Genomic DNA, 25,470 nt, shown 5'->3' on the forward strand with positions numbered 1-25,470 from the left:
TTGGTGAAGTTTTGTGCTTGTGGAAGTGGGAGATGTCAATGTGAGGGAATTAAACACACCCATGGTACTCAGTATTGGTATCAAGCACCCCTAGGCGAGATGCAGAGTAAATCTCCCTCTACACCGCCCTAACAATTATTCCTTAACGTCAACCTCAAGAGCGTGCCCTACTTGAACAATGACATTTTTATTCTTCCCACATCAGCCTCCTTAGAGGTGCCCCTCTGAGTGAGATTCTTAATTTGGTGCCAATTATTGCTGAACAATGGGCAATTATTGTCCTGTGACTCGCATGCACTAGGAATGAGGTTGGGACTGTCCAAACTCATTTCCCCGAGGACTCTTGCAGCCAGCAGACAGAGGAAACCTTCAGCCCATCAATCTGGGCCGAGTTCAGACACTGAGCAAAAAATCTGCATTTTTTGGAATTTCTTTCTTAAAGGGCCCCTCTTTCACTTCATGCACTCAACAATACCAGTAGTACTGAGACTGATGGTACCGTTTTCATTACTGGCAGAAGGATAACACTTTGCCTTTGTGATTTTGTTTCTCTTCATTAGATGCTCGATCCCCTTAGTCCCAGTTCCGACTTATCCAATCAGGTAAACACACGAATTCTGAAAGAGACTGAACTGCGGAAAGTGAAGGTGCTGGGATCTGGAGTATTTGGAACAGTGTACAAGGTGAGTTGGGGCAGAACATTGCCACGATGATCTCCCAGTCTAATGGTATGGTGTAAACGTACAAATTTATTACTCTTGACTTTTTTGTTAAATGTTACATTTCTGATATAGTGCCGAGGTATTCCTGCGCTACTTAAGACAGCTGAGTTCTAACTACTATTGTGGCTGAGGCGTGAAGTTCACTTAAATTTTCTAGTATATACAGTTTTGCATTCAGATAGAACAACACAAAAAAGCTGTTGTGAGTATAAAGTGGGAAAACCCTCGCTGGTTCCAAAGAGGGAGGGGACAAGAGAGAAAATCCCCACCTCCAGGATACAATCCCTGTAATTCGGCATAAAAGGGTGATTACATGATCTGGTGTTCCTAGTGGAAACTGCAGACCGATTTCCTGACCTGCGCTTCCATTAAAGTTTGTGGACAGAAAGTTGCATGCCTGTGATAGCCGCTGGTCTCTGCTCAACTGGGATTAGAAAATTGCTACGTGGGGAAGCCTTGAGTCAAAGCTTACTACTCACTCACATTTATGAAAACTAGGATGAAACTAGCTTTCCTTCTTCAGGAAGAATGCATTTCTGCCCAGTATGTCCAAGCAGCTTATGTTAAACAGACCTAAACAAATTATCAGTATCTCTAGATCTGGCATTGATATTGGTTGATCTGCTCAGTGCTGGAATCAGAGGTATTGTTGTAAACAAGTACAGCTTGCTTGCAGTGCTGGGCTGTTTTAACTTCTTGCACAAAAACGGATTCTATTCCAAGTGACTTTTAGATTCTCAGTGAGGCACAGGTATTCAAGGTGAGACAATCCAATAAATGTCAGTACAGAAATGATGCAAAAATAAAATCAGATTGCTCATTTACCAATTTAAATGTGTTGCTATTTCTTGGTAAGAACTGTTATACATTAGAAAGAGTTTCAGCAACTGGATGTGAGGATGCAGGAAAAGGTCTTTGGGATCACTAGAAAACATTAGTGAGATGAAGTGATGGGGGTTGGCTTAATAAACAACACCAGACTGGTCCAAGACCAGATGGTGCTGAGCTGGATCCAGTGCAAGTGTAAATCCAATGCAGCTTTTACTTATTTTTATTCCTGATGATCTGATAACGTTTCTGCTCCTAGGGACTCTGGATCCCTGAGGGAGAATCTATGAAGATTCCAGTGGCCATCAAGGTCCTGCAAGAAGGGCGTGGCCGTGAGACATCAAGAGGAGTGAGTGAGGTAAGTCTGCCTTCCTACAGTTCACATTGAAAGTTCACACTCTAATATATATAAAATCCCAACTAGGGCTCCCAAACCAGCAGCCCTCTGGTTCCTCAGCCAAGTAGTCACTCTTCATGTCTAAGCCCAGACAGTGAGTATTGGAAGACTATTCCACCATGGGGGTATCACATCTGAGCCCAAGCAGGGATCATTAGATAGTGAGCAGGGATAAGAATCATTGAAAGGTTACAGCACGGAAGGAGGCCATTCGGCCCATCGAGTCCACGCCGGCTCTATGCAAGAGCAATCCAGCTAGTCCTACTCCCCTGCCCTATCCCGGTAGCCCTGCAAATGTTTTCCTTTCAAGTACTTATCCAGTTCCCTTTTGAAGGCCATGATTGAATCTGCCTCCACCACCCCCTCAGGCAGTGCATTCCAGATTCTAACCACTCGTTGTGTAAAGAAGTTTTTCCTCATGTCACCCTTGGTTCTTTTGCCAATCACCTTAAATCTATGTCCTCTGGTTCTTGACCCTTCTGCCAATGGGAACAGTTTCTCTCTATCTACTCTGTCTAGACCCTTCATGATTTTGAATACCTCTATCAAATCTCCTCGCAACCGTCTCTGTTCCAAGGAGAACAACCCCAGCTTCTCCAGTCTATCCACGTAACTAAAGTCCCTCATCCCTGGAATCATTCTAGAAAATCTAAAAAGCCCTGACTGATTTTTCCTTCTCTAACCTAAGAGCCACTGAGACCAAGGGCAGTGCTCCTAGTGTAGACCTGGCTGATATCAGTGAATTCATCACAGACTGGGTAATTGAACCTGATTGGTGGCATGGCAGAGCCTGTCCTCACAAAGTATTAGAGAATTTGGAGTTAATTTATTTTCCTGCATATGGACTGCCCAATACTTGTGGAACTATATCCCAGGAAGGAAATGGACCTTCGGGGAGGGGAGAAAATTGGCAGAAAGAGAAACAAAACTGACTTTTAAAAAAAGAGAGAATCCTTTGCTATCAGCCTTACAAATGTACAATTGAGAGCCTAGTTAGAATGTACAGCTGGAGTGTTGAACCTCTGGTGCCTCCACAGTGAAGTCTAGTTGCATACCTCACATTAGACAGTAGATGACATAATCTTACAAATGGGCCAGGATTTTCCACTTCAGTACTCTGGGTGCATGCTGGGAAATTCCACACATGAATATTTTTTTAAAAAGTGGTCCATAGATTTTGCAGTTTTGACACAGCCTCAATCTGTTCTGTCAATCTTTCTGGGACTAGTGAATGTAGTGGTGCAGAGAATTGGTAAAATTACAGCAGTGGTTAGTGCTGAGTGGGCGTGAGTGAGAGTAACACAAGTAGGACCTGGTTGAGGAAGGGAAGGCAAAGAGAATGTATCATCAAGGTGGAATATCTCCCCTTGAGGCAGAAGAGGGGGTGGGACAGTAGACAGTAAGGAACTGCCTTTCCCTATAGTGGGCATATTTTGTGAGCTAACTGTAGAGTGATTTGTGCTGAAGCTAACGGTTATAAGGGAGTCTATATCTCGTTCCCTGCATTTCAAGTTGAGCGAGGGAGTGTGGAGATGGACAACTAGGGGAGAAAATGGATCTCGGTAATTCTAACCTCATCAATTACCTCTGTGAATTTAGAGGGAAGAGGCCTACTGTTAATATGTGCTCCAGTTGGTATTTAATATTGTGTGTTGTTTGTGTGTCATTTGTAGGATGTGTCGATGGTGGGCAGTCTGGATCACTATCATGTCCTGCGGCTCCTCGGAATCTGCCCTGGGGCACCACTCCAGATAGTCACACAGCTCCTACCACTTGGCTCACTACTCGAATACCTCCACAAAAACAAGGACAATATCCATTCCCAGCTGCTTCTCAACTGGTGTGTTCAGATTGCTAAGGTAAGTGAGATTTCAAACTATTAGTTTTTGTGGGGATCCCATGATTGGCAAGGGAGGAGAATAATAAGCTCTGCATAGCCTTGGTGAAGGCCAATTGCTGAAGAGCCTGTGGTGGAGACAAGTCCTGAAGCTCAGAACAGCTGGAACTTTGCTAATAATGGACTCATGATTACACACCAGATGCTTATGTCCCTATTAAACCAATTGACAATGTTACCACAGGGTATGAAATACCTGGAGGAGAGGAAGATGGTCCATCGGAACCTGGCTGCCAGAAACGTACTGGTGAAATCCCCCAACCACATTCAGATCACAGACTTTGGCATCACCAACCTCTTAGCATCAGATGAGAAAAAGTATTTCTTCGATGAAGTGAAGGTTAGTCTTTTTTCTGGTTAAGTAATTGACTTCCGGGTAGAAAATATTAAGATAAGTTTTTATTTCACCAACTCCCTTTTTACTCAAATGCTGCTTTTGCTATACCAATGAGCTTTGAGTGTTATGATGCATGTAAAAAGTTTTCATTGGTTTATTTGTGAATTCTGAAAGGAAAATTCATCTCATCCCCACCTTGCAAATGTGAAAGTGCTCCATGGCTTGGTGAGCTTATCCAGTGAGTAACTGAGACATACAGACCAGGAAAATTCCAGGTTTGAACCCTAGTGTGTGCTAAGTCAGTTGATATGGTGGTAGAGGCACTACAATTGGCCTTAACATCCCTGGATTAGGGGTGGAAAATCAGCCAGGGGTCCTGCTCCCAATTGCTGACAAGTGACCCCTGCTGAAAGTGTATATGTGTGTTTACACCTGGTGAGGAAAGGATTGGGCTTGCCTATTATATCACCCACGATCAAATGGCTTGCTGACACTCAAGATCACAAGATAATTACAGATGAGGAGGGCCATTCGGCCCATCTTAATTCATCCATCCAGAAAGAAAGTTCGTACATAAATAACAGGCACTTGGGTGAGGTACCTGGCCCCTATGGAACCACACTCCAAAAAGAGGTGGTGCTTCAGGAGAGGGGAGAAACTTGGAAAAACAAAATTAACATATTAAGTAGATGTTTTTCAGGAATTCTCAGTTACTGCTACTTACAAACAGGAGGAGTAAATTGGTTATCCTCTCACCTCCAAAGTGTGATCTCTCTACTCTAACTTTTCAGCAGAGATATAGAATGTCATTTTTTTTAAAACCACCTGCAAGAGGCCTTGTTCTGGATGTTTGTGTGCTATCTTATGTAATAGGTGTTGCGCAAACAGTAATGTGTGAAGAGCAGACTGTTCACTGTCTTTCAACTGAGTTGTTAAACCAAGGTCCTGTCAGCCTGTTCCAACAGATCAGGTGGATGTTAAAGATCCCATGCCTTTATTCAAAGAAGGGCAGGAAGTTCTCCTGATGTCCTGGCCAACATCCCTCTCTCAACCAACACCACCAAAAACCGATTAACAGGCTATTTATCTCATTGCTGTGCGCAAATTGGCTGCTACATTTGCCTACGTAGCAAGTGACTGCACTTCAAAGTAATTCATTGCAAATAAAGCACTTTGAGACATTTCTGAGAGACGTGATAATACGCTATATAAATGCAAGGCTTCCTTTTGTTTGTTTTAAATGGGCTGCGTTTCTCCAGCACCCATTTCCTAACAGGTTCTGTGGATTAATCCACATTTCTATGTTGTGTCCATATGCTGTGTGTAAAAAAGAGTGATATTTCTACATGAGCCCATTTCATTAATCTACAAAGGGATCTCAATGTAAACAAATTGTAAATCGGGAAAGAATATTTTGCGCAATCTAGGGCTGCCAACACTTTTGCGCAAAATGAACTTTGCTGAGACACACTTAGGGTAAATGCAGAAAAGGGCTAATGTTAAATTTGCCCTCAATTTAAATGAGCGAATATAATAAAATTTATTTGACAGTAAAAAAAATTCTTGATTTACAGTACTTTACATTGCTGAAACTGGTTCCTTTATCCCACATGCAGAATCATAGACACACATTCTGCCATCAGGTTAAGGGAACTGGTGTTAAAAATGTAAACACAGGTAGCTGGTGCACGGATATGATCCGAACTATAGAAGCGCTAAATGTATGTTCAGCAGCTCACTATACCAAATCTGCACCTATTTTTATCGCTAAAGTTGTGTTGCTCCTCTCTTTTGGGCATGAACTGTTCCAATGGATGATGTCAAGAGTGTAAAAAGTAGTGTGAGCTAGTTCACATGACTATCACTGAGACCAGGAGCAACAGCCTCAATTTGACCATCAAACTGAAGGTATACGTACAGGATCTGAACCCATAAAATATTTTCATGTTATTGAGGGATTCATTGCTTGTGAGGATCAAAAGTTTGGTATGTGTGATTCAGGATTTGATATTTTTTAGCAAACCCACTTGTACACAGCATCATCTTGTTGCAAAAAAACCCAAGGAGATGTGCCTGCAATTAGACTTGTAAATATATATTATTTTTAAAAGCTCTTTAGTAAAAGGAGCTTCATGTGCTGAGAGTGTATAGTGGGAATTTGGGTATGTGCCTATTCATGACCACCATGATTTCTGCCCATTCATTTTATTGGACAGAAAATGGGGTGTGTGCATAAATTCCTGATATGTGCACCAGGTGCATGAAGCTCTGCACTGAGAGCTATAAAGACAAAAAATTGCCCTAATTGTTATGAAAATTGCCCCAAGCTGCATTGCCTTGTTGTTGAGTCTGTCTGTCTGTTGCCTGCTGTAGATGCCCATTAAATGGATGGCACTAGAGAGCATCCACTTTAGAAGATACACCCACCAAAGTGATGTGTGGAGTTATGGTGAGTCATATACTTATGGAAGCATTATTTTATCCTTAAAGGTGTAGTGCTGCATTTTTAAACAAAACATTTTTACCCACTTATACTTCTGTTCCAAAAATACCCTTAACTACTGTAGTAAAACAAAAATCTGGGGGTGGGGGAGGAGGGTGGTCTTTGTTCTGTTGTTGGAGATGCTGAAGAGGGAATTTAGACCCTGGGAACAGCAATAAAGTCCAAAAGAATTTATTAGAATTTCTTGATTAAGTAACTAAGGATGTAGAGAGGGGCTACAATGGAAATGTAGTTTACTTGGACTTTAGTAAAGCCTTTGTTAAAGCATTTTGAGGAAAATAAGTTGAGATCAAACCATGGCTGGTCCATAGAAGACAAAGGGTTTGTGTAAATGGCAAGTATTCTGTGTGGAGGGGTGTGACAGGTGAGGTCCCGCAGGGTTTAGTGTTTGGATTGGTACTTTTCAACATTTTCATACATGATCTGAAAGAGTGCGTTGGTAGCTTCATCTCAGTTTGCGGATAACATCAAAATATCAGAGTGATTAATATGGTGGAAGATAGGGTCAACCCACAGGGGGACTTGGATCTTTTGGAGAGGTGGGCCAACAATTGGCAGATGCAGTTTAATGTAGATAAGTGTAAAGTCATGCACTTAAGGACACAAAATAAGTTGAGGGATTATAGGAATAATGGGAAAATACTGACAAGGATGAATCAGGCAAGGGATCTGGGATTCATCATGATAAATCTCTCAAGATATCAAGCCAGTGTCTGACTGTTGTCAAGAAAGCTAATAGGATGTTTGATTGTATAACAGGAGGAATGACGTGTAAGAATGACGTCAAGAAGTTATCCTGCCATTATACAGAGCAGTGGTCAAGCTGCACCTGGAGTATTGTGTGCAGTCTGGAACCCTCACTGCAGGAAGGATGTAGCTGAGCTGGAAATAGCGATGAAAGGAGCTACTAGAATGATTAGGAGACTGGAGATTAAAACATATGAGAATAGACTCTCAGAACTTGGACTCTTGTCGTTGGAGAGATGAAGGCTGGAGGAGGATATGATTGAGGTCTTCAAATTTAATAAGTCTCAGGGATATACAGGTTCAGTCAGGGATATGTGGTGTACTACAGGTTATCAGAACAAGGGGATACAGGTATAAGATGTGAAGGGGTACAATCAAGCAGAACATTAAAAAAAACATTTGTTTTTGGAATAGCTCACCAAGGGACATTATAAAGGCAAGTAGCTTAGATCTCTGCAAGGTCAAATTGGGCAAGTATCTTGAAGAGAAACACCGATTACAACTGCTATTTCTGCAGGATGATGGACTAGGTGGACCTGTGGCCTTTTCTATTCCTGTGAATGCCATAGACAGACTGTTCTGTCAGGATTAAACTGTACACTAACTGAGAAATGTGACTCTAGTTTTTCTTTACTTCAGTCACATCTCAGTGAGGGAAAGCATTCTTGACTGAATTCCTTTACACGTAGTGTAATTGATTATCAGACAGTCTAAGACATTCATACAGATTGACATGGTGAGTCCCACTGGCATCCAGTTTGTGGAAGTTTAGCAATTTCTACATCTTGGAAAATATTGCCAGATGCCAGCCAGACATGGTTGACACATCCAGTTCAGTTTGCCTTGGGGATTGCGTCTCTTTTATGGCTGCCATTGAGATCTTCAAATGGTTCGTTCCTGATATCAGTATTCAGGGAAGGTACTGAGTAGAGACCAGGTGTTTCCTACAGGGGAATAGTGAGGAAAACTGAAGGTCCAGTTATCCGGAGCACACTTGTGCACTTTCTGGGATCTGATAGTAGAATGATATAGGCAAATGGCCAGGAACAGGTCAACAACCTGTCTTGCACAAGATATGTGGGCAAAGAGGGAAATATAGCCTGGAAATTGCTGTTGGCGTTAAACCAAACACCCGTGGTATTGCAGCGTTACTGATCAGTAATTCAGTGAGTGTCATTTAGCGCTCACTTGCCTCCTGCTTCCCGAATGCTGTGAAGGGAGGTCATGGATGCATTATTCAGCAGGGCCAGCAACTTTATCACATTCTCCACTGACCCAACAGCACCAACATGATAGGCTATTCTCATTTGACAGGTCTGCTGGCTTTCCCAGAGTACACAGGGTTATCAGTTCTATCCGTGTTATCATTCAGGTCCCTGTGCACAATACTGTGCTCTTCTAGAAAATAAAATCCCTATCACGTCATAATGTCCAGCTGGTACGTGACCACCAACATCGAGTCATGCAGATCAATGACTGCTTTCCTAGATGTTGTCATGATTCCTTCATTTTAACACAATCATCTATCGCACCCTTATTTAAAGGGGAAAGAAGAAGAATGGCTCCTGGGAGACAACATTGCACCAACCACTTACAAAAGCTGTATGTTACAACCAGAATCATTATCGAAAAAAATCATTGGGATCTTAAAGCAGGGCTTCAGAGGTCTCAACTGATCAGTGGCTTTACAATACAACCCCCTCCCACCTGGAGTTTCATGAATAATTGTTGTCTGCTACATGTTCCTTTACTTCACCCTGCAAGGGGAGTTTGCCATGCAGGTTGAAGAATAAAATGGCAAAGCCATGGCAGAACAGGAGCATGCAAGTGACAATGAATTAGATGGCAAACCATCAATGCAGTAATACTGATGTTTCAGGCCACCAATTCAAGTATGGATTCCAGTATGTGCCATTTTATAAAGCTGCAAACTGCAAAGTAACTGTGCCCAAACCACCTTCTCCAATATTGTCTGGCGCAGTTCCTCATATAACATCTATTCCCATCTTTTGCTGGGATTTTGTCATTATTCTAAACAATTACAAATAAATATAAGCACAATGTTCAAGTCAAGTGTTGTGCATTTATTTCATCCATTGTGTGGTGTGTGAAAATGATTTACCACAGTGCTTCTCATTTGTGCTTGCACTTTTTCTGATGTGACACTGCAACTACTACTCCTTCTAGGTGATTCTCTTGTGGAAGGAGTAAGTGTGCTGCTGACTGCACAGTTTCACTGACAACCTGCTGGGTGGCCCTAGACCTCTCGTGCTGTGCAGAGTGAGGGCCCTGTATCTGAATCTGCCACGCCTGGTGCTGTTGTGGCTGACTAGTCCAGCTGCTTTCTGGCACCTGTACTGTCTATTGTGCAGACATGCTTAATCGGCTGAATGTGACACTGGATTGAGACCTTGCTACCTACATCCTCCAAGGTCTGTGCAGCAGTGCTTGTGCTTGGCAAAGATGGTGATAATGTAGGCCGTTGTGAGGTGCTGGCTTGCTCAGGTATACTGGCTGTAATTTGTTGTTCCATTCTCAGGAATACACAAGAGAACAAAATGTCACAATGCAGCCTGCAATAATCACCTTTAAGCACAACTTTCATTGCAATATATTCTGTATGATGCTACTGCAGTTGAGTGTCTGTCTGTATGACATGAGCATTATGATGCTAGCCATGAACTGCCAGGACATACCTGCCTTTGTCATCCTCCACTCCCTCCCTCCCTCCCTCCCTCCCTCCCTCCCTCGATGCTTTGCCAGCCAATTGGTTCCAGGGTGGCCTCCTCAGAAATAGTCAATGGCTTAAATTGCTTGGGACCACATCCTGTATGGGTCTGTTCTCTCCTATTAAAAGCTATCTTCTCCTGCAAGCAGATCAATACTACAGGGATATTGATAGTACATAGGCATCAAAAGTACACAGAGCAGCGATACAGGTGCACAGCCTCGGGCACACTGCATGCTACAAATTCAGGATATGTGAAGCACCACCAAGAAATGTAGCTTGCCCTATGCAATTCCAAATTGTAACTGTAGCATTCATCCTAAGTGTTCCCATTCGGACAATGCATTCCTTGCCCTAGTTTTATTGTGGCTGGACTGTATCTAGATAACCTAGTGCTACTGCTTAGCATTAAAGGATTAAACTGTTAGCAGAGAGGATTTTTTGTGCTGTGCACTTGGGCCGAGTGTACGGTAGTATTGGTGGCTCACATTTCTTGAGGTCAGACATCATTTTCCTGGTCTCTTTCTTGCTCCTGTGGGCCCTGGATGCTGCATTCACACTTTCTGCCACCTTCCCCCATGTGTGCAGTGCCAGGGGAGGTCTCCCTCCCTGACTCTTTCCATTCCGGCTTCGAGCACCTGTTCGGTAAAGCTGGCTTTTCTTACACTGTGGCTCTCAATTCCTCAGCATTATTGCTTGGTTAACAGCTGCCCTTGCCTCTCCAGTGCAATTTCAGCTGCTTGAATGGCTCCTAATTCCAGTTCACAGACGGTTATGAGGATTATTGCTTCTTCTGCATCACTGGCTGACCATTTGTGCAGGCATCAAAGCACATGTTTTAGTGCACCTACTAAATTAGGAAAATCACGTGTAAATCAGCTTCCTTGAGACCATCAAAAACCCCAAGTAATTCTCAAGTTAACCCTTCAATTGCACCAACAGCAATTTCTAGGCTTATATGTCCACCTTTGTGCACATTGCTATGTAAGTGACCCTGAGCTGCTTTGCCTATAGTTGTACAATAAATAGGAGGTAACTGATTTTATCAGATCATTTAACTGATTTCTAGTACTGGGTTCCCAGCTTTGAAATACTGTGTGCTCTTTGCAGGTGTCACTACATGGGAGCTAATGACGTTTGGTAGTAAACCATATGAGGGAATTGCCGTTCGTGAAATCCCCGGTCTCTTGGAAAAAGGTGAACGCCTGCCACAGCCTCAGATCTGTACCATTGATGTCTACATGGTTATGGTAAAATGTAAGTATGTGACTAAAGATGACAACTTCAAAAGCAATTTGGGAGCACAGATTGTAGGACTTTCTGTTTAATCGCCAGAGAATTTTATGTAAATAAGTGACAACCATTGTATACTGAAATGGCATTTAGATAGTTCAATTATCATCGATCTTCCTATTAGTTACTGAAGTGCAATGAAATATTCTGATACTGTTTTGCAATACAATTTAAGTTGTTCCAAAATAAAAAATGTTGGGACAAATCACCTTTATGGAAAGTAGCCATTTTAATCCAATTATTCATCTGCTTCTAGTTTTATTGCTCGGAGGAGGCAAGTAATCCAATTACTTATTTAATTACAATCTTGAAGCCCTTCCTCTGTTGTCTTAACAACACTGGATACCAGGAACGCAACGCCATTCCTGACGCCTAGCATCGCAAAGGTGTTAATGATGAGAACTATGTCAGATGACGTATTTCTAGTAACCAGTCATTTGCATACGTCCATCCAAATATTCAACATCCGCTGTTACTTCCTGGAAAATCATGGAAGTGGCGGCAGAGGTCAGGGAGTAAGCGGAACAACTCCCCGTCACATTTCCTGCTCCCCTCTACCCTGAATCTGCTCCAAAATGGGCAGTGAAAGATAGAACTTCTGGGCTTAAGTATTTCCCACACACAAAAGCAAGGAAGGCAAGCTAACAAGACCCAGTCTCACAATCAGCTAACACCCAGCAGAATTGGAAGAAACAGAGTTGGGATCAGTTTACCTCTTACATTAGGAATGATGTTGGCACGGAGTGGGGAGAACAAAATTAATGGACACATTTTTAAAAAGGAAGATGCCTATGGAGTATAATGTCATATTGTAACTGCTTCCTAAAAGAGAATATCGGAGTATATAGAACCAAGGCTTCTTATGTTATGGATTGTGAAATATGCATTTAGGTTGCAAAGAATATATTATAGTTGAATCTTAAATGAATAATAAGTTTATTTAACTAACCCATCCAGTTAAAATGCTATTCACATTCAAATAGCAGCAACAAAATCAAGACATGAAAGTATCTTGAACATGTTATGAGGTAGGCTTCAGTAGGAGGAATTGTATTCTATGTGGGCTGTAATTAGAGAAGGCAGAAAAGATTTACCATGATAATGTTTTTTGTATGTGTACAGTTACAAAGGTAGCAACAGTCCTCTAGTGTATTGTCCAAGTGGTTATTCTTCATCTACAAACGTCAGCAGGCTATTTCATTATGGAGAGGATCATGGCCCATCCCAGCCTCGTATGAACAGCCATGTTGGAAAACTTGACGTGCATTCCGATTAAGCCTGAATAAAATTTCATGCTGTCTTATTGATTATTGTTTCTTCCTCCTTTTCCACCTCTCCTTGGACCCTGGTGCTATGCATTTGCCAAAAGATTCAGATTGTTTCCTGACCTCCTTAATTAATCACAAGTGAAGATTTATGTCCCCCATTGACAAAGGCCTGAAATGACCAGGCCTGCTACTCTCTCAGCTTTCCTTTCTCCCGCTTTCCTCCCTCAATAAACAAATAAGGTGCAACAAATGTGATTTTCTTCATTTTTCTAAAACAGGCTGGATGATCGACGAGGACAGCCGACCAACGTTCAAAGAGCTTGGTGCAGAATTTTCTCGGATGGCTCGCGATCCAGCCCGATACTTGGTTATTGAGGTTTGTTTATGTGAAGTCCCTTGAAAATGTGGAAACAAATTCTAGAATATTCTGTTAGCTAACTCAGAAATGTTTCATTTGAGGAGCTCTGAAAATAGAATTACTTCTGTTATCTCATTAGATTCTAATCAATAAATATTCTAAATCATAGAATTATACTTCGGTTAAAGGTACTAGATCCTGGCCCCCACTATGGCTTCGCAGGTTTACCCAGTGAGCTGAACAATACAGGCCACAAAGGGCCCAAGTTTTATCTGTGGTCTATTAACTCATCTCAGCTAGAGTGGTAGTAGAGGGCCTCAGCACTCCTGAGTTAAGGAGGGGATAATCAACTAGGGTTCCCACTCATCATCCCTAACCAGAGACCCTTGCTGGGAGTTCATGTCTTATGGCAGTCGTGGGCAAAATCTTAGAATCCATAATTCAAGATCAAAATAGTTAACATTTAGAGATGCATGGGATAAACAAGTACAGCCAGAAAGGAATTGTTAAAAGACAAGTGGTGTTTGACAAATTTAATGGGAGTTCTTTGAAGAACTGACTGATATAGATAAATGTAATGTAGTGTATATGGATTTTCAGAAGGCATTCGATAATTTGTATCACAACAACAACTTGCATTTATATAGCGCCTTTAATGTAGAAAAATGGCTCAAGGCACTTCACAGAGGTGCCATCAAAAACACTGACAACAAGCCAAGGAAGGAGATATTAGGAGAGGTGACCAAAAGCTTGGTCAAAGAGTTAGATTTTAAGGAGGGTCTTAAAGGAGGAGAGGGAGGTGGAGACGTTTAGGGAGGGAATTCCAGAGCAAAGGGCCTAGGCAGCTGAAGGCATGACCGCCAATGGTGGGAGGGGGGGGGGGATGCATAAGGGGTCAGAGTCAGAAGAATGGAGAGTTCACAGGGGGTTATAGGGCTGGAGGAGATTACAGAGATAGGCAGGCCAAGGCCGTGAAGGGATTTCAACACAAGGATGAGAATTTGACATTTAAGGCGTTGGGAGGCCAGGAGTCAACACAGGTCAGTGTGGATAGGGGTGAATGGGACTTGGCGCGGAATAGGACAGGAGAATCGTGTCCTGGTCGAAAGCAGATGGCAGGGAGGAAACTATATGAGTCCAGAGTTAAAGCCTGTGGCCCTGTGGTGGGACGAAGTTGACTTGTAGATAGAGTGGGAGTCAGCAAGGGACATTGACGAAACAATGTCCAGGTTCGAAGACAGCTGTGGAATGGAAGTGGATCTAGGAGCTGTTCAAAGAGTGGTGTATCAATGCACGTACTGCTGCAGGTTGTCCAGTGGAATCAATGGTCAATGAGGAATGGAGAGTCGACCATGATCTAGCAGAGGTTGATCCAGGGGTCCAGTGGGGTGAGTAGTGGTCTCAGGTGCACCAGTGGATCCAGCATTTTGGCAGAGGAGTGATGAGCAGTGAGAGTGAAACCCAAGGACCGAGAGTAGTGAAGCGCAGGGAGCCAGGGAGATGGTGAAGGTAAATCCATGGGATCAGTGCAGATGAGGATGCTGGTTTAAGGAACAGCTCTAGGGAGGTGAGGAGCACACAAGATTGGGAGCATCAGTGGGAGCTTGAGGAATGAGTTCCACCCAGTCCTGTGAAGTGATGGAGAAGTTCTAAATGTCAAGTGGAGCAGAGCAAAGTCAGTGGCCACAGGAAGTTAGAGGACTGCAGCAAAGCAGAGTTCATTTAGGGAGCAGAATCCAGAGCAAGATGGGAACCAGCAGGAACAGATGAGAGCTAGCTTGCTGTAGTGAAAAGTCCTAATGAAGGAGCAGAAAACTCAGCCCACAGAAGCAGACCAGGTAGTGGAATAGAGGCAGTTCAGAGAGAATACAGTCTCTGTAGAAAGCAGCGGTTGACAGTGGCGGTCACAGTAAAGCCCAGAACACAGTGGAGAAATGGACTTCGGCCCAGTAGAAACTCCGAGCTGTGGAGAGAGCGGGAGAGTTACAAAGGAGAGGAGCTCAGTAGCGAACTGCCGACTCGGGAGCCATCTTTCTCCTATAGCTTCAGACGATAGCCTATAACTTCAGCTTATATCACAACAGTCTTGTTACAAACATGCAGGCATCTGGTATGTAGCATTATGGATAGAAAGTTGGTTGACAGACAGGAAAAGAAGGGTTAATGAGTGTGCCTTGGATTGGAGAGGGGTGGAAGTGGTGCACCCCAGGGGTCAGTGCTGAATCCACTTTTGTTTTTAATTATATATAGATGATTTGTACTTGGGCATAGAGAGCACAATATTAAAATTTGCTGATGACACAACGGTATAGGCATTTGGCAAACAGCGAGGAGGACTATGAAAGACTTCAGGAAGACATAGAGGGGTTAGTGGAATGGGCGGACAGGTGGCAGATGCAATTTAATACAGGGAAATGTGAGGTAAAGCATTTTGGGAAGAAAGACAAGGAACTGGAGTGTACACTCAATGGAAAGACACTGAAGGGTGTGGACAAAGGGTCCGAGGAGTTCAAATACATAATTCCGTGCAAGTGCAGATACATAAAGCCATAAAAAACCAATAGCATTTTGGGTTTCATAAATAAGGGCATTGAGTACAAGAGGAAAGAAGTAATCATAAACTTGTACAAGGCAATGGTTAGGCCACAGTTAGAATACTGTGTGCAGTTTTGGGTGCCCCATAATAGAATGAGGAATTAAGCCATAGAGAGTGTACAGTATAAATTCACCAGGATAATGTCAAGGATGAGAAACTATAGTTACAAGGAAAGACTTGAGACATTGGGACTATTTCCATTGGACCAGAGAGGGCTAAGAGACGATTTAATAGGAGTTTTTAAAATTGTGATGGATTTTTAAAATGATGAAGGGTTTTGATAGGGTGAGTAGCAAAATATTATTTCCTCTGATTGGAGTCAGTGATGAGGGGATCATCAATTTAAAATGACCACTAAGAGAGTGAGCACTGGTGCTAGGAGAAATTCCTTTACACACAGGGTTATTGGAGCATGGAATTCTTTGCCACAGGCAATAGTTGATGCAGAGACCATTGCTTACTATGAGGAAAAAGGAGCTAAATATTTGAAACAGAGGAAGATTTGGGACTCTGGGGAGAGAACAGGGCAGAGGGATTAGTTTTAATTAGTTTTAGATTGCTATAGCAAAGAGTCGGCACAGGCACAATGGGCCGAATGGCCTCCCTCTGTGCTGTAAACATCTATGGTTCTATTTGTGTGAGGGCAGGATGAAGCTTGGTGTAATGCACCGTCATGATCAAATAGCCTGATGACACTCGTCGAATCAAGGATCGCTTAAGCGAGGTATCAGAGAGTGACTGGCACCCATGGAACCGAACCCCAACAAGGAATCAATGCTTTAAACAATTACTGTTGCTGCTCCCCAGTACAGTGCTAGTTTATGTAGATTTGCCACTGATTTCTTTCATTTAACTATGTTAGAATTGAGACAAGAACCACCAACATCAATATTAAAATGTTGCTTTGCATTATATACACAGTCAAGGTTCTAAATAAATTTTAATCTATCAGACACATTGATACACAGACAGTAATTGGGGCAGCTTACTTGATGAGCCATTTTGAGCCTTCATAAGAATAACATCACATCCCACAAGTATTACAGATTTTTTTTTAGTTCCTTCAATATTTTGATTTTGGCAGCTGAGATGGAATGTTTTTTGCAAGTTTTCCTATTTCCATTCTAATTTTCCAATCTACCCATGTACAGGTTGAAGCGAGTTAATTCTAGATTAGCACTGGATTGCCTACTGATTAGTATATTGTTGCTTATATTCTGATGATTTAACAGAGTCTTTGGCCATTTGACCTTGTGCCTCTTGTATCGATAACCCACCAGCTGTTTCCCTAACCTTTCTGTATCTTCTCTTAGGGTGATGACCGGGCCAACAACACATATGTTGGTGAACAGAGGATTCTGGATGAGTTCAGGGAAGACCTAATGGATTATGATGACCCAGATGAGGATTTGATAGCGGCCATATTGGATAACCCAACATCTGCCAGATTAAGACAGAGGATTGAATCCAGCAGGGTATGAAACAGGCCAATAAAAAACAAGGATTTTGTGGAAAGAACAGATTTTCTTTGGCAATTGGTTCTCTCCTTTCACCAGCCCTAAATTTTGATGTCACAAGGCAGCTCAAACTGTTGAGTGTTTGCTGTAGTTTGAATCTCTGCCTGTCACTCAGACTATCTCACTTGGGTGTTTTTTCCTAGTTCATAGTTAAGCCAGTAGGTGGACTATAAGGAAGCAAATGCACTTCCTGTCAGTTGACTGTAAAGCTGAAGGAAGAAGTGTGGCAAGGGAAGGAAAGAGAAGAGGAGACTCTCTACAAGGAGGGAGAGGCCATTCTACGCTAGTGTTTTAATTTTGATTCTGGGAAACCGGCTCCATCAGCCGGCTCCTGGCATTTACACTAATAAAACCAGTGGCAGAATCAAAAACCCATGAAAAACTGAGTGTACAACTGCTACCAGGATAGAGGGGTCTGATTTAGTAAACACAAGGGCCCAGCTCACAAACACTTGTCTCCCAGAATTGGAACTAAATGAACAGCAGTGTAAAAGCAGCTAAAGAGAATTTGAGGACAAGTCACCCTGTGTTGGACTTTTGCATCAACGAGTAGCCAGTTACAAAGTGCAGAGTTATAAGCCTGATCCCTCCTGTCATATTTAGATGTGATGATAAGAAAGAAACAGCAGGCTCCCAGATGGTTCAGTGGGTAACTGAACTACCTGGTGCACAGCAGAAAGATCCTAGATTTGACATCCCAGTTAGATGATCTCAGCTGGGGTAGCAGTAGGGGCTTAGCAGCCCTGGGCCAGGGAAGGGAAAAATCAGCCAAGGTTCCTGCTCCTGCTCACTATCTGCAGACCCCCTGCTGATAAGTGTGTGTGAATCTTGAATGACATTAGGTTCAGCTGTGCTGGATTCCCCATCCTCTGTGGTCAAATAGCCTACTAACACTCGAGGCTGATATGTGAAGAACTAGCCATTTAGGTGAGGATCGCTGACACCAGTGGATCTGTACCATAGCATGAGTTGGTGCCTTCAGTTTTTTTGTGGGGGGGAGAAGAGGTATCAATCTACTTCCAAATGGTTAGTTGGCTATTTCAAAACTGAATTGGTTGTAACCCTGGCCCTGAAATTATGCCTTGGGTTAGTAGTGTACAAATCCATAACGTATTCATCTGCAATGCCTTTCTTTACAATTTTTCCTCTGCTAAATAACAGAGGGAGAAATTTCAAACCAATGTATTAAGAGTTTGTATGCTAATATCCCAAGGCCTGAGTCTTGGTTCATGACTGACTGCACAGGTCTTGTTATTAGATGCCCCTTCAAATTTGTTTTCTGTCTTTTCGTTTTGCAGAGCAACAGTTTGCCAGCGGGGTATATGCCAATGAATGGAATTGGTCCAGATGGCTCTCAACAGGTAGGTACAGGATGAGGCTTATTCAAAGTCTCCGACTGACAGTGCTGAAAGTATAATTTCTTGATAGTACAAGAAAACCATCAAAAATTACAGCTCTCAAAAATAAATAGGATCTTGCAGAATATTGTTCATCTTAGTATTTTAATGGATATATTTGGATGATCTTTAGGCCCCTAATTGTTTGAATATTTAGTATAGTTATTATAATTGTTAATTAACATAATAGATGTTTTAGTGTCAGCAACAAGCACTAACTAGTTTCTAATTTTTTTGAGTGAATTATGTTTTTGTACTCACTGGTCTCACCAAACAGGTGAAAAATATGTAGCGTTAGAAAGCATTCAGTTGAATCATAGGATGTTCCAGCACAAAATCAGGCCATTCAGGGCATCACCCCCTGGGACATACTCCCCTGTTTACTTGACTGAAACTGGCTCCCCTTTCCCGAGAGCAGAATCATAGACTCACACTTTAGTGTGTGTACAATGCTCTTCTGGACTATAGGTGATGATGAAGGGAGTTAGCTGCACTTATACTGATTTAGATGCAGAGTAGAGCTCACTGTACACTGCCCCAAGAATCTGTCCTGAGGAGTCCCAACAGCAATGTTTGTGCTCTGATTGTAGGGTTTCACGCAACAGAAACGTGTATCGGGAATTTGGGCGTGGAGGACAGTGCACCTGATTTGTGGCCTGAACGATTCTCCATTCATTTTGATCAGAAAATTGTTTGGGCTATGAATTGGGCACACCACCCAAATTCCTGATATGCACTCCCCTTGCATGAAGTTCTGCTACGGGAGCATAGAAAATTATCCCAAAAATGTACTGAAAGGGGAACTTTAGTATCAAGAGTACAACGAATAGTAGCTGCTTAGGTCTAAGTGAGTTCCACCTAGCCATTAGTGGAGGTCTGCGAGCAGATTGTCTGATGGTCCAGGGAGAATTGTATATGAGAGAGAGAGAATATAACTTCAAAAAAAACACAGGGACATGTACTACGTTTTTAAATAAGGCCTATGATGGTCTATGAACAGATCTCCTCGGCCAGTGTCCACGTCACTGTTTAGTAGCTAAAATTGAGGCTCTGCGGGAGCAACAATGAAACCCAATAAATAGAGAAAAATGACCTGGGGCTCATGGAATAAGTATTTATCATTACAAGTTCTTGTTTAACCCATGTTATATGTAAGAGGAAGAAAGTGTAATTTACGAGGGTACAGTGATATATAACAATGTGACTTGTTCATTGATTAGACTGGGATGAAGAACGGAGATCTGGGGTCAAAGCGCTCTCTAAGAATACGGAATGAGTCCACGACTCGAACTATCTCGGAGTCCTCAGAAGGTCGAGGTACAGCGTCCTCGCTTGATCTGTACGAAGACATATCTTCGAACGGAACGCTACACCTCCGTGGCCACCGCTCGCGAGACAGCAGTGCACGTTTCTCCAATGGCACAAACATGATGATTTCCCCATCTGATGAAGCAGAGGTGGACATTAATGGCTATGTGATGCCAGAACAAAGAAGCTCTACAGCTGGTAAGTATCAAATGTACACTCTTTGAGGGCTATGGTTGCATTTTGACCACAAAAGTAAAAATAAAATGCAGTTTTTCAAGAATATTTTTTATTTCTTTTAATTGTAAGTCATACTCTCTTCTTTATCCACTAAATGTAAATGATACAGAAATCCTGCAGCATTGTAACTCCCCCTAATGGTTCAGGAGGTAAACGCAATGTCTAGTGCAGTATTGAGATATAAAGACCAGGAAAGTCCTAGGTTCAGTCCATGGTCTGTCCTGAGTTAGCTGGTCTGCCCATGGCCAATGATAGGGGCCTCTAATTGGGGAAAAAAGCAGCCAGGATTTCCACTCTTGATTGCTACCCAGTGATGACTTCTGGAAACATCTGTGTGTGGACATAAGATGATGATAGAATAATGCTTGGCTGTGATGCCTCTCTGATTAAATAGCCTACTGCATTCACTGTCTGGGCTCACACATGAAGAATAAACACTTGGTCCATGGAACTGAACCCCAGCATGTTGCCAGTGCCTTATAGCAGTGAAGCAGAAAAAAATTAAAATCTCACAGCATCTGTCATTTTTCTAGTGAGTCACAAGTATTCCTGTTGTGTTTGCAGAGAGTCTGAAGCCTGCCAATGAAGTGGATCCCTTGAACAATAAAGCCAGTGAAGTGAACAATACCCAGTCATCTGAGGGTCAGAAAGAATCTGACTCAAAACCAAGTGATCACCAGGAATATGAGTACATGAACAAATGGGCCTACCTCAATGGCTGTGTGAATGTCGTGCAGAACCCTGAATACCTGGATGACAGTACTGTGTTTGTTACTGAGGGCGAAATTCGTGCCTTTGATAATCCAGACTACTGGCATAGCAGTCTCCCAGCCAAGTCAGAAATAAACAGGACATAGAGGACCAGCTTCAGGATTCTACTTGGATAGCTAGCAACCCAAACAGCAAAAAGTTGATTTCTGAACTTTGGAAAGGGGGGGGGAATGGGAGATCCTGGATTTCTGAATCAGAAGAATTTACACTCTAACTAGAGAGACTGTCTGCTTTACTGATGTCCCTTGTGTGTAATGCCATCCAGTTTGTGTCAGTACATTATATGAAGTGATTCAGACCCATTCACCTAACCATAATACCCGTTTTCTCTCTCTCTCTCACACACTCACACACACCCACACCAATGAATGTCCAGGAATAATGTTTCTGTGTGGTAGTCATGGCATGTGAGAGCTGTGAGTGAACCAGGTATTTGCCAAACACACAAATGAACGGTTGTTGCACACTTTCCATGGAGCATGGGAAAAACTGTCCAATCAGCCCCTATATTAGTGAATGGAGCATTCCCATCTCCTGCCATTGATGTGCAGTGCTAAGGGAGGGAGGGGATGCTTTAATGCCTTGTCTTTCAGTAGAAATTGTTCTGTGCTGTTGACTCATAACAAAACACAGAGGAACAAATTTGCAACCCAAGTGTTGCCAGTGGAAGTGTCCCCTGGTCCTTGATATTAGCCTGTTCATGGTGCTGTTCCTTGCAGCAAATGCAGTTTTAGTAACTGATCTGTAGGGGACTTTGGAAAGGAGACTGACCAGGTAAAACAGAAAGCTGGGAGTGCAAACCCATTGCCATTACAGATGCCATTGAACCATAGATTCCAATAGTACATTGTTCATTATCCCGCTGCCTTTCTTGGGCTAAAGAACCACCACTGGTCACTGTGTTAATATATGACAGAAATATTGTAGCATAAAAGGGATCACTGATTCAGACGGTGGACTCGTATGGGCAGAATGAAGTATAATTTTCTCCCCCTTCAAGATTGGCTCTCGCTTAGGATACATGAAGATTGTGAGGCTCAAATTGAAATACTTCTACAAGACCCAGGCAGTGAAGGCAATCATTCTACAAGTGGTCCCATTGATTGGGCTGTTCATTTGCTTCAGTGCTGAAACAGTTTGGTTTTCTTGTTCAAGGCAGCTAAAGGATTGTGATCAGAGGTTAATGCCTGGAAATTGGGCATTAATATTTTTTTCTGTAATTATCTTTGCAATTGTTTATTATGTTTTAAAGTGCTCAGATCTGAAATGTATTTTTTCATAATCTTTGATTATCACTCATCCAAAGATGAGAGAAAAAGAACTAGATAAAGACAGAGGCGCTACCATATATGGAGTTGGGGGCAGGGGAAACATCGGGCAATTCTGGAATTTGGAGGGGGAATATAATACATGCCAAAACATTTTTTGGAGGGAGAGGGGAAAGAGAGATGTCCCCCTCATCCCCACCCTCCACCAGTGGTTGTGCTCAAACTATCAGTCAGGAAGGGCTGTTTGTATTCCTGCTGGAGCAGCCTGGGCCTTTCTGTTAGCCGTGCATGTTGTGACATTGTGTGCAAAGCTAGAAGTTGGGAGCGTGTCATCGAGTTTTCAAGGAAGTTTCAGAAAAACTTCACAGTTAAAATAATAATTTTTAAAGATTCCAAAATCAAAGACACTGAAAGTGAATGGAGATGTGGGCCTATAGAATCCAGTGGAAGAACTAGGTCTCTTGCCAGATTTGGTAAGAGTTTTGGTGGTTTGACTATTGAACCAAAAATTAGCCTGAGTGGCTACAAAATAAAAGCCTCGAACAAAGAGTAATTTAGATTGCACTGCATGGCTTATCGTGTGTGGACAGGAGTCCAAATCGGGATCTTCAGTCGTTTATTTTAATCTCCAAAGACTGCAACAGGTTTGGGCACATCCAAACATTTAATGGATGTGATTCTATAGTTCCCATTAAATTCCACATTTGTTTAATAGTAAGTATTAAGAAATCTGATTTGCTCCTCAAATTATCTTCCATTTGAGCAATGTGTTTTTGAGCAACTCATTAACGGAAGCCACCATGATATGTTGTGGAATGACTTCTCTCGCCGCCCCCCCCCCACAACAAAATATCCTCTACTATTATAGCTAATATCATGAGGAACTGTAGTGAGAGAAATTCTACATTTTTTTTATATATATAAAAAAAATGCAGAGCTGGGATACTTGAAGATAATGATGTGTGACCAGTGGCTTGAGTAAGTAACCCTGATGAGGACTCAGGATCACAAGGCATTGATCTGAGGACCTATTGTGGACATTTGTAGAATTTCATGAACTAAGTTCTATACTGTTTTTTTTCTTGCCTTCCTCAAATGAAGCAGCAGTGACAAATATACGAGCCAATTAATGTCAGACTCCTTTTGGTGTTACTTGACAGAGAGACTACTACCAAAATTTACTGGTCTGGTCTGATCAGGTGCAATTTTTAAATTTAGTACCTATCTATGAGTCTTTGATATAATCAAATTTTTACATGTATATATATATTTTTTTCCCTTTCATTATGGCTTTGGGGTATGATTCCCTCCAGTAACTCTCACAAGTGGCCATTCTTCACATGTGAGCAAAGGTGGTGATTATTGATAGATAATCACACCCTCACCCAATTCTGTCCTCACCCAGTGTGTCTCACTTGTGCATGTTCCAGCAAGGGGTCACTAGATGGCAATAAGCAGTGAGAAACCTGGATGTTTCCTTATCCACTCCCTAGCCCAGGGCTGCTGAGGCCAATTGTAACACTCCTGCTGGTGCCCTTGCTGAGATCAGATCATTTAGCACAGTCCAGGAATCAAGTTTGGGTCTTGTGGCCTGCATGACTTAGTGCTTCAACAGATGGTGTCTTTATCCACTGAACTGTTGAGGGAGCTAAATTCTTTTCTGTTAACCTATTTTTCTCCCATTCTCTCCTGAAGGTTTTGACTGTTGCAAGGGGATAATTTCACAGGAGCTTGCAGCCCTCAGCACCTCATTTCAAGTGTCCATTCTTCATGTGCAAGTATAGACAATGAGTGGCCACAAAAATAAATCAACCAGGGTTCCCACTCCTGATCACTGTCCAGTGCCTCCTGCTGGAGTGTGTGTGTGGATGTCTGGTGAAGACATGATTGAGCTCAGTTTTGATTATCCCCATGGTTGAATAGCACACTAATACTACCTGGACTCACAAATGAAGAATGGCTCCTTGAGTGAAATACTAAAGGGCAGCTGGGCCTGTGCCCCAGCACTGGGCTGTGCCTTCAGGAAAGGAGGGGAGAAAATTGGAGACAGGAAAAAATATTTTTTTTTTAAAAAAGTGCCTTTACTCTGTTGTTGCTTGCAGTTTTGTAACATGTTCCAGAGGGGTATTTCATGCTGAATTAACCCTGATTACTTAAAAGCCATTGTGTCTTGAAGTACACAATCATGTTCTAATACCTACAGGACTGACTTATTTTCATTTTCTGAGACTACAATGCTTAATATATTAAGTGGATTGGAATGAAGAACACAGCTGTAAAATAAACTTTAATTAATGTTCTATTTTTTAAAGATCTATCAGGATTGAAGTGATTATGTTTTTCAGAGTATGAGTTTGTGACCGAAGAGTTATTGAGTATTAAATACAAAAAAATGATTGTAGTGTAAAATGGGGGAAAGAGGTAGATTACCTCCTCCTTGTATAAATCCATAAGCCCCTTGTTTTGTGAAATTAAAATAAATATTTGTTGTAAAAAAAATCTGCACTAGTCTTCTGAGATGAGCTCTTAAAACCAAACCACTTTGATCAAGCATGTGTTTTTTTTTTCCCCCATGTACTGTATTTTTTCTTGCTAATTTTCTCCTCTCTGGACTCTGGGGAGCAGGAGTGAATTGAACATGTGTAAAGTCCCACCAGAAACATAATCAAAAAGTACAAGTGATGGTAATTAAAGCATTTATGTTTACCTGAAAAGCCACCAACCTGAATTCTCACTACTTGACCTAAATTACTCACTGTTCCAATTACCCTGAATACTCTCTATCCCCTCAACTACTCATTGCTTCTCCCTGCCCCATTCACTGCTCAGTCCTCTACCTGAAGTACCCACTACCTCCAAATCCTCATTACTATCCTCTCCACAACTGCTTGCTTCTCTGCCCCATTAACTTCCCATAACCCTTCCCGAATCCTCTCAAACTCAGCATTGCTCTCTCAAACAACAGGTCTGCTCACTTAGCATAAGCAACACCACAGAAGATCTACTTTCTTATAAAACCCTTGACTTCTCATGAGGAACTCCACAGAATCTACAGTCAAACATCACAGGTTTGTGGTTACTGGCAGTGAACTCTGATCCAGCTCATGGGAGTCTACTGATTTACTGTATTTTAAACCAGAGTGGAATGCCCTTAGTGGTGAGGCAATGATGATTACAGGAGCATAAACATCTTGTTAATGTGGTCCTGGGTGTTTATTGAATCTAACAGTTGGGTTCCTGGGTACCAGAGAAAATGTCCATTTTCAACTACTAATGAGCAAAAGTCCTAAATAGGGAA

At 42.2% G+C, this 25,470-nt stretch overlaps 1 protein-coding gene across 2 annotated transcripts in view; it reads left to right on the top strand.

Annotated features, from left to right (window-relative positions):
* LOC137307207 (receptor tyrosine-protein kinase erbB-4-like) overlaps positions 1-24,875 on the top strand; it is a 116,692-nt gene extending 91,817 nt beyond the window's left edge. For both annotated transcript variants that reach the window (XM_067976605.1, XM_067976604.1), the window contains exons 18-28: positions 561-683; positions 1,810-1,908; positions 3,621-3,806; positions 4,029-4,184; positions 6,555-6,630; positions 11,270-11,416; positions 12,999-13,096; positions 16,988-17,149; positions 18,490-18,552; positions 19,809-20,094; positions 20,698-24,875. In XM_067976605.1, coding sequence (XP_067832706.1) covers positions 561-683; positions 1,810-1,908; positions 3,621-3,806; positions 4,029-4,184; positions 6,555-6,630; positions 11,270-11,416; positions 12,999-13,096; positions 16,988-17,149; positions 18,490-18,552; positions 19,809-20,094; positions 20,698-20,990 — 1,689 coding nt within the window. In that variant the 3' untranslated portion in view covers positions 20,991-24,875. The remainder of the gene's footprint in view (positions 1-560; positions 684-1,809; positions 1,909-3,620; positions 3,807-4,028; positions 4,185-6,554; positions 6,631-11,269; positions 11,417-12,998; positions 13,097-16,987; positions 17,150-18,489; positions 18,553-19,808; positions 20,095-20,697) is intronic.
* The last annotated feature ends 595 nt before the right edge of the window (positions 24,876-25,470 follow it).

Source organism: Heptranchias perlo, chromosome X (genome assembly GCF_035084215.1).
Source record: "Heptranchias perlo isolate sHepPer1 chromosome X, sHepPer1.hap1, whole genome shotgun sequence".
Lineage (NCBI taxonomy): Eukaryota > Metazoa > Chordata > Chondrichthyes > Hexanchiformes > Hexanchidae > Heptranchias > Heptranchias perlo.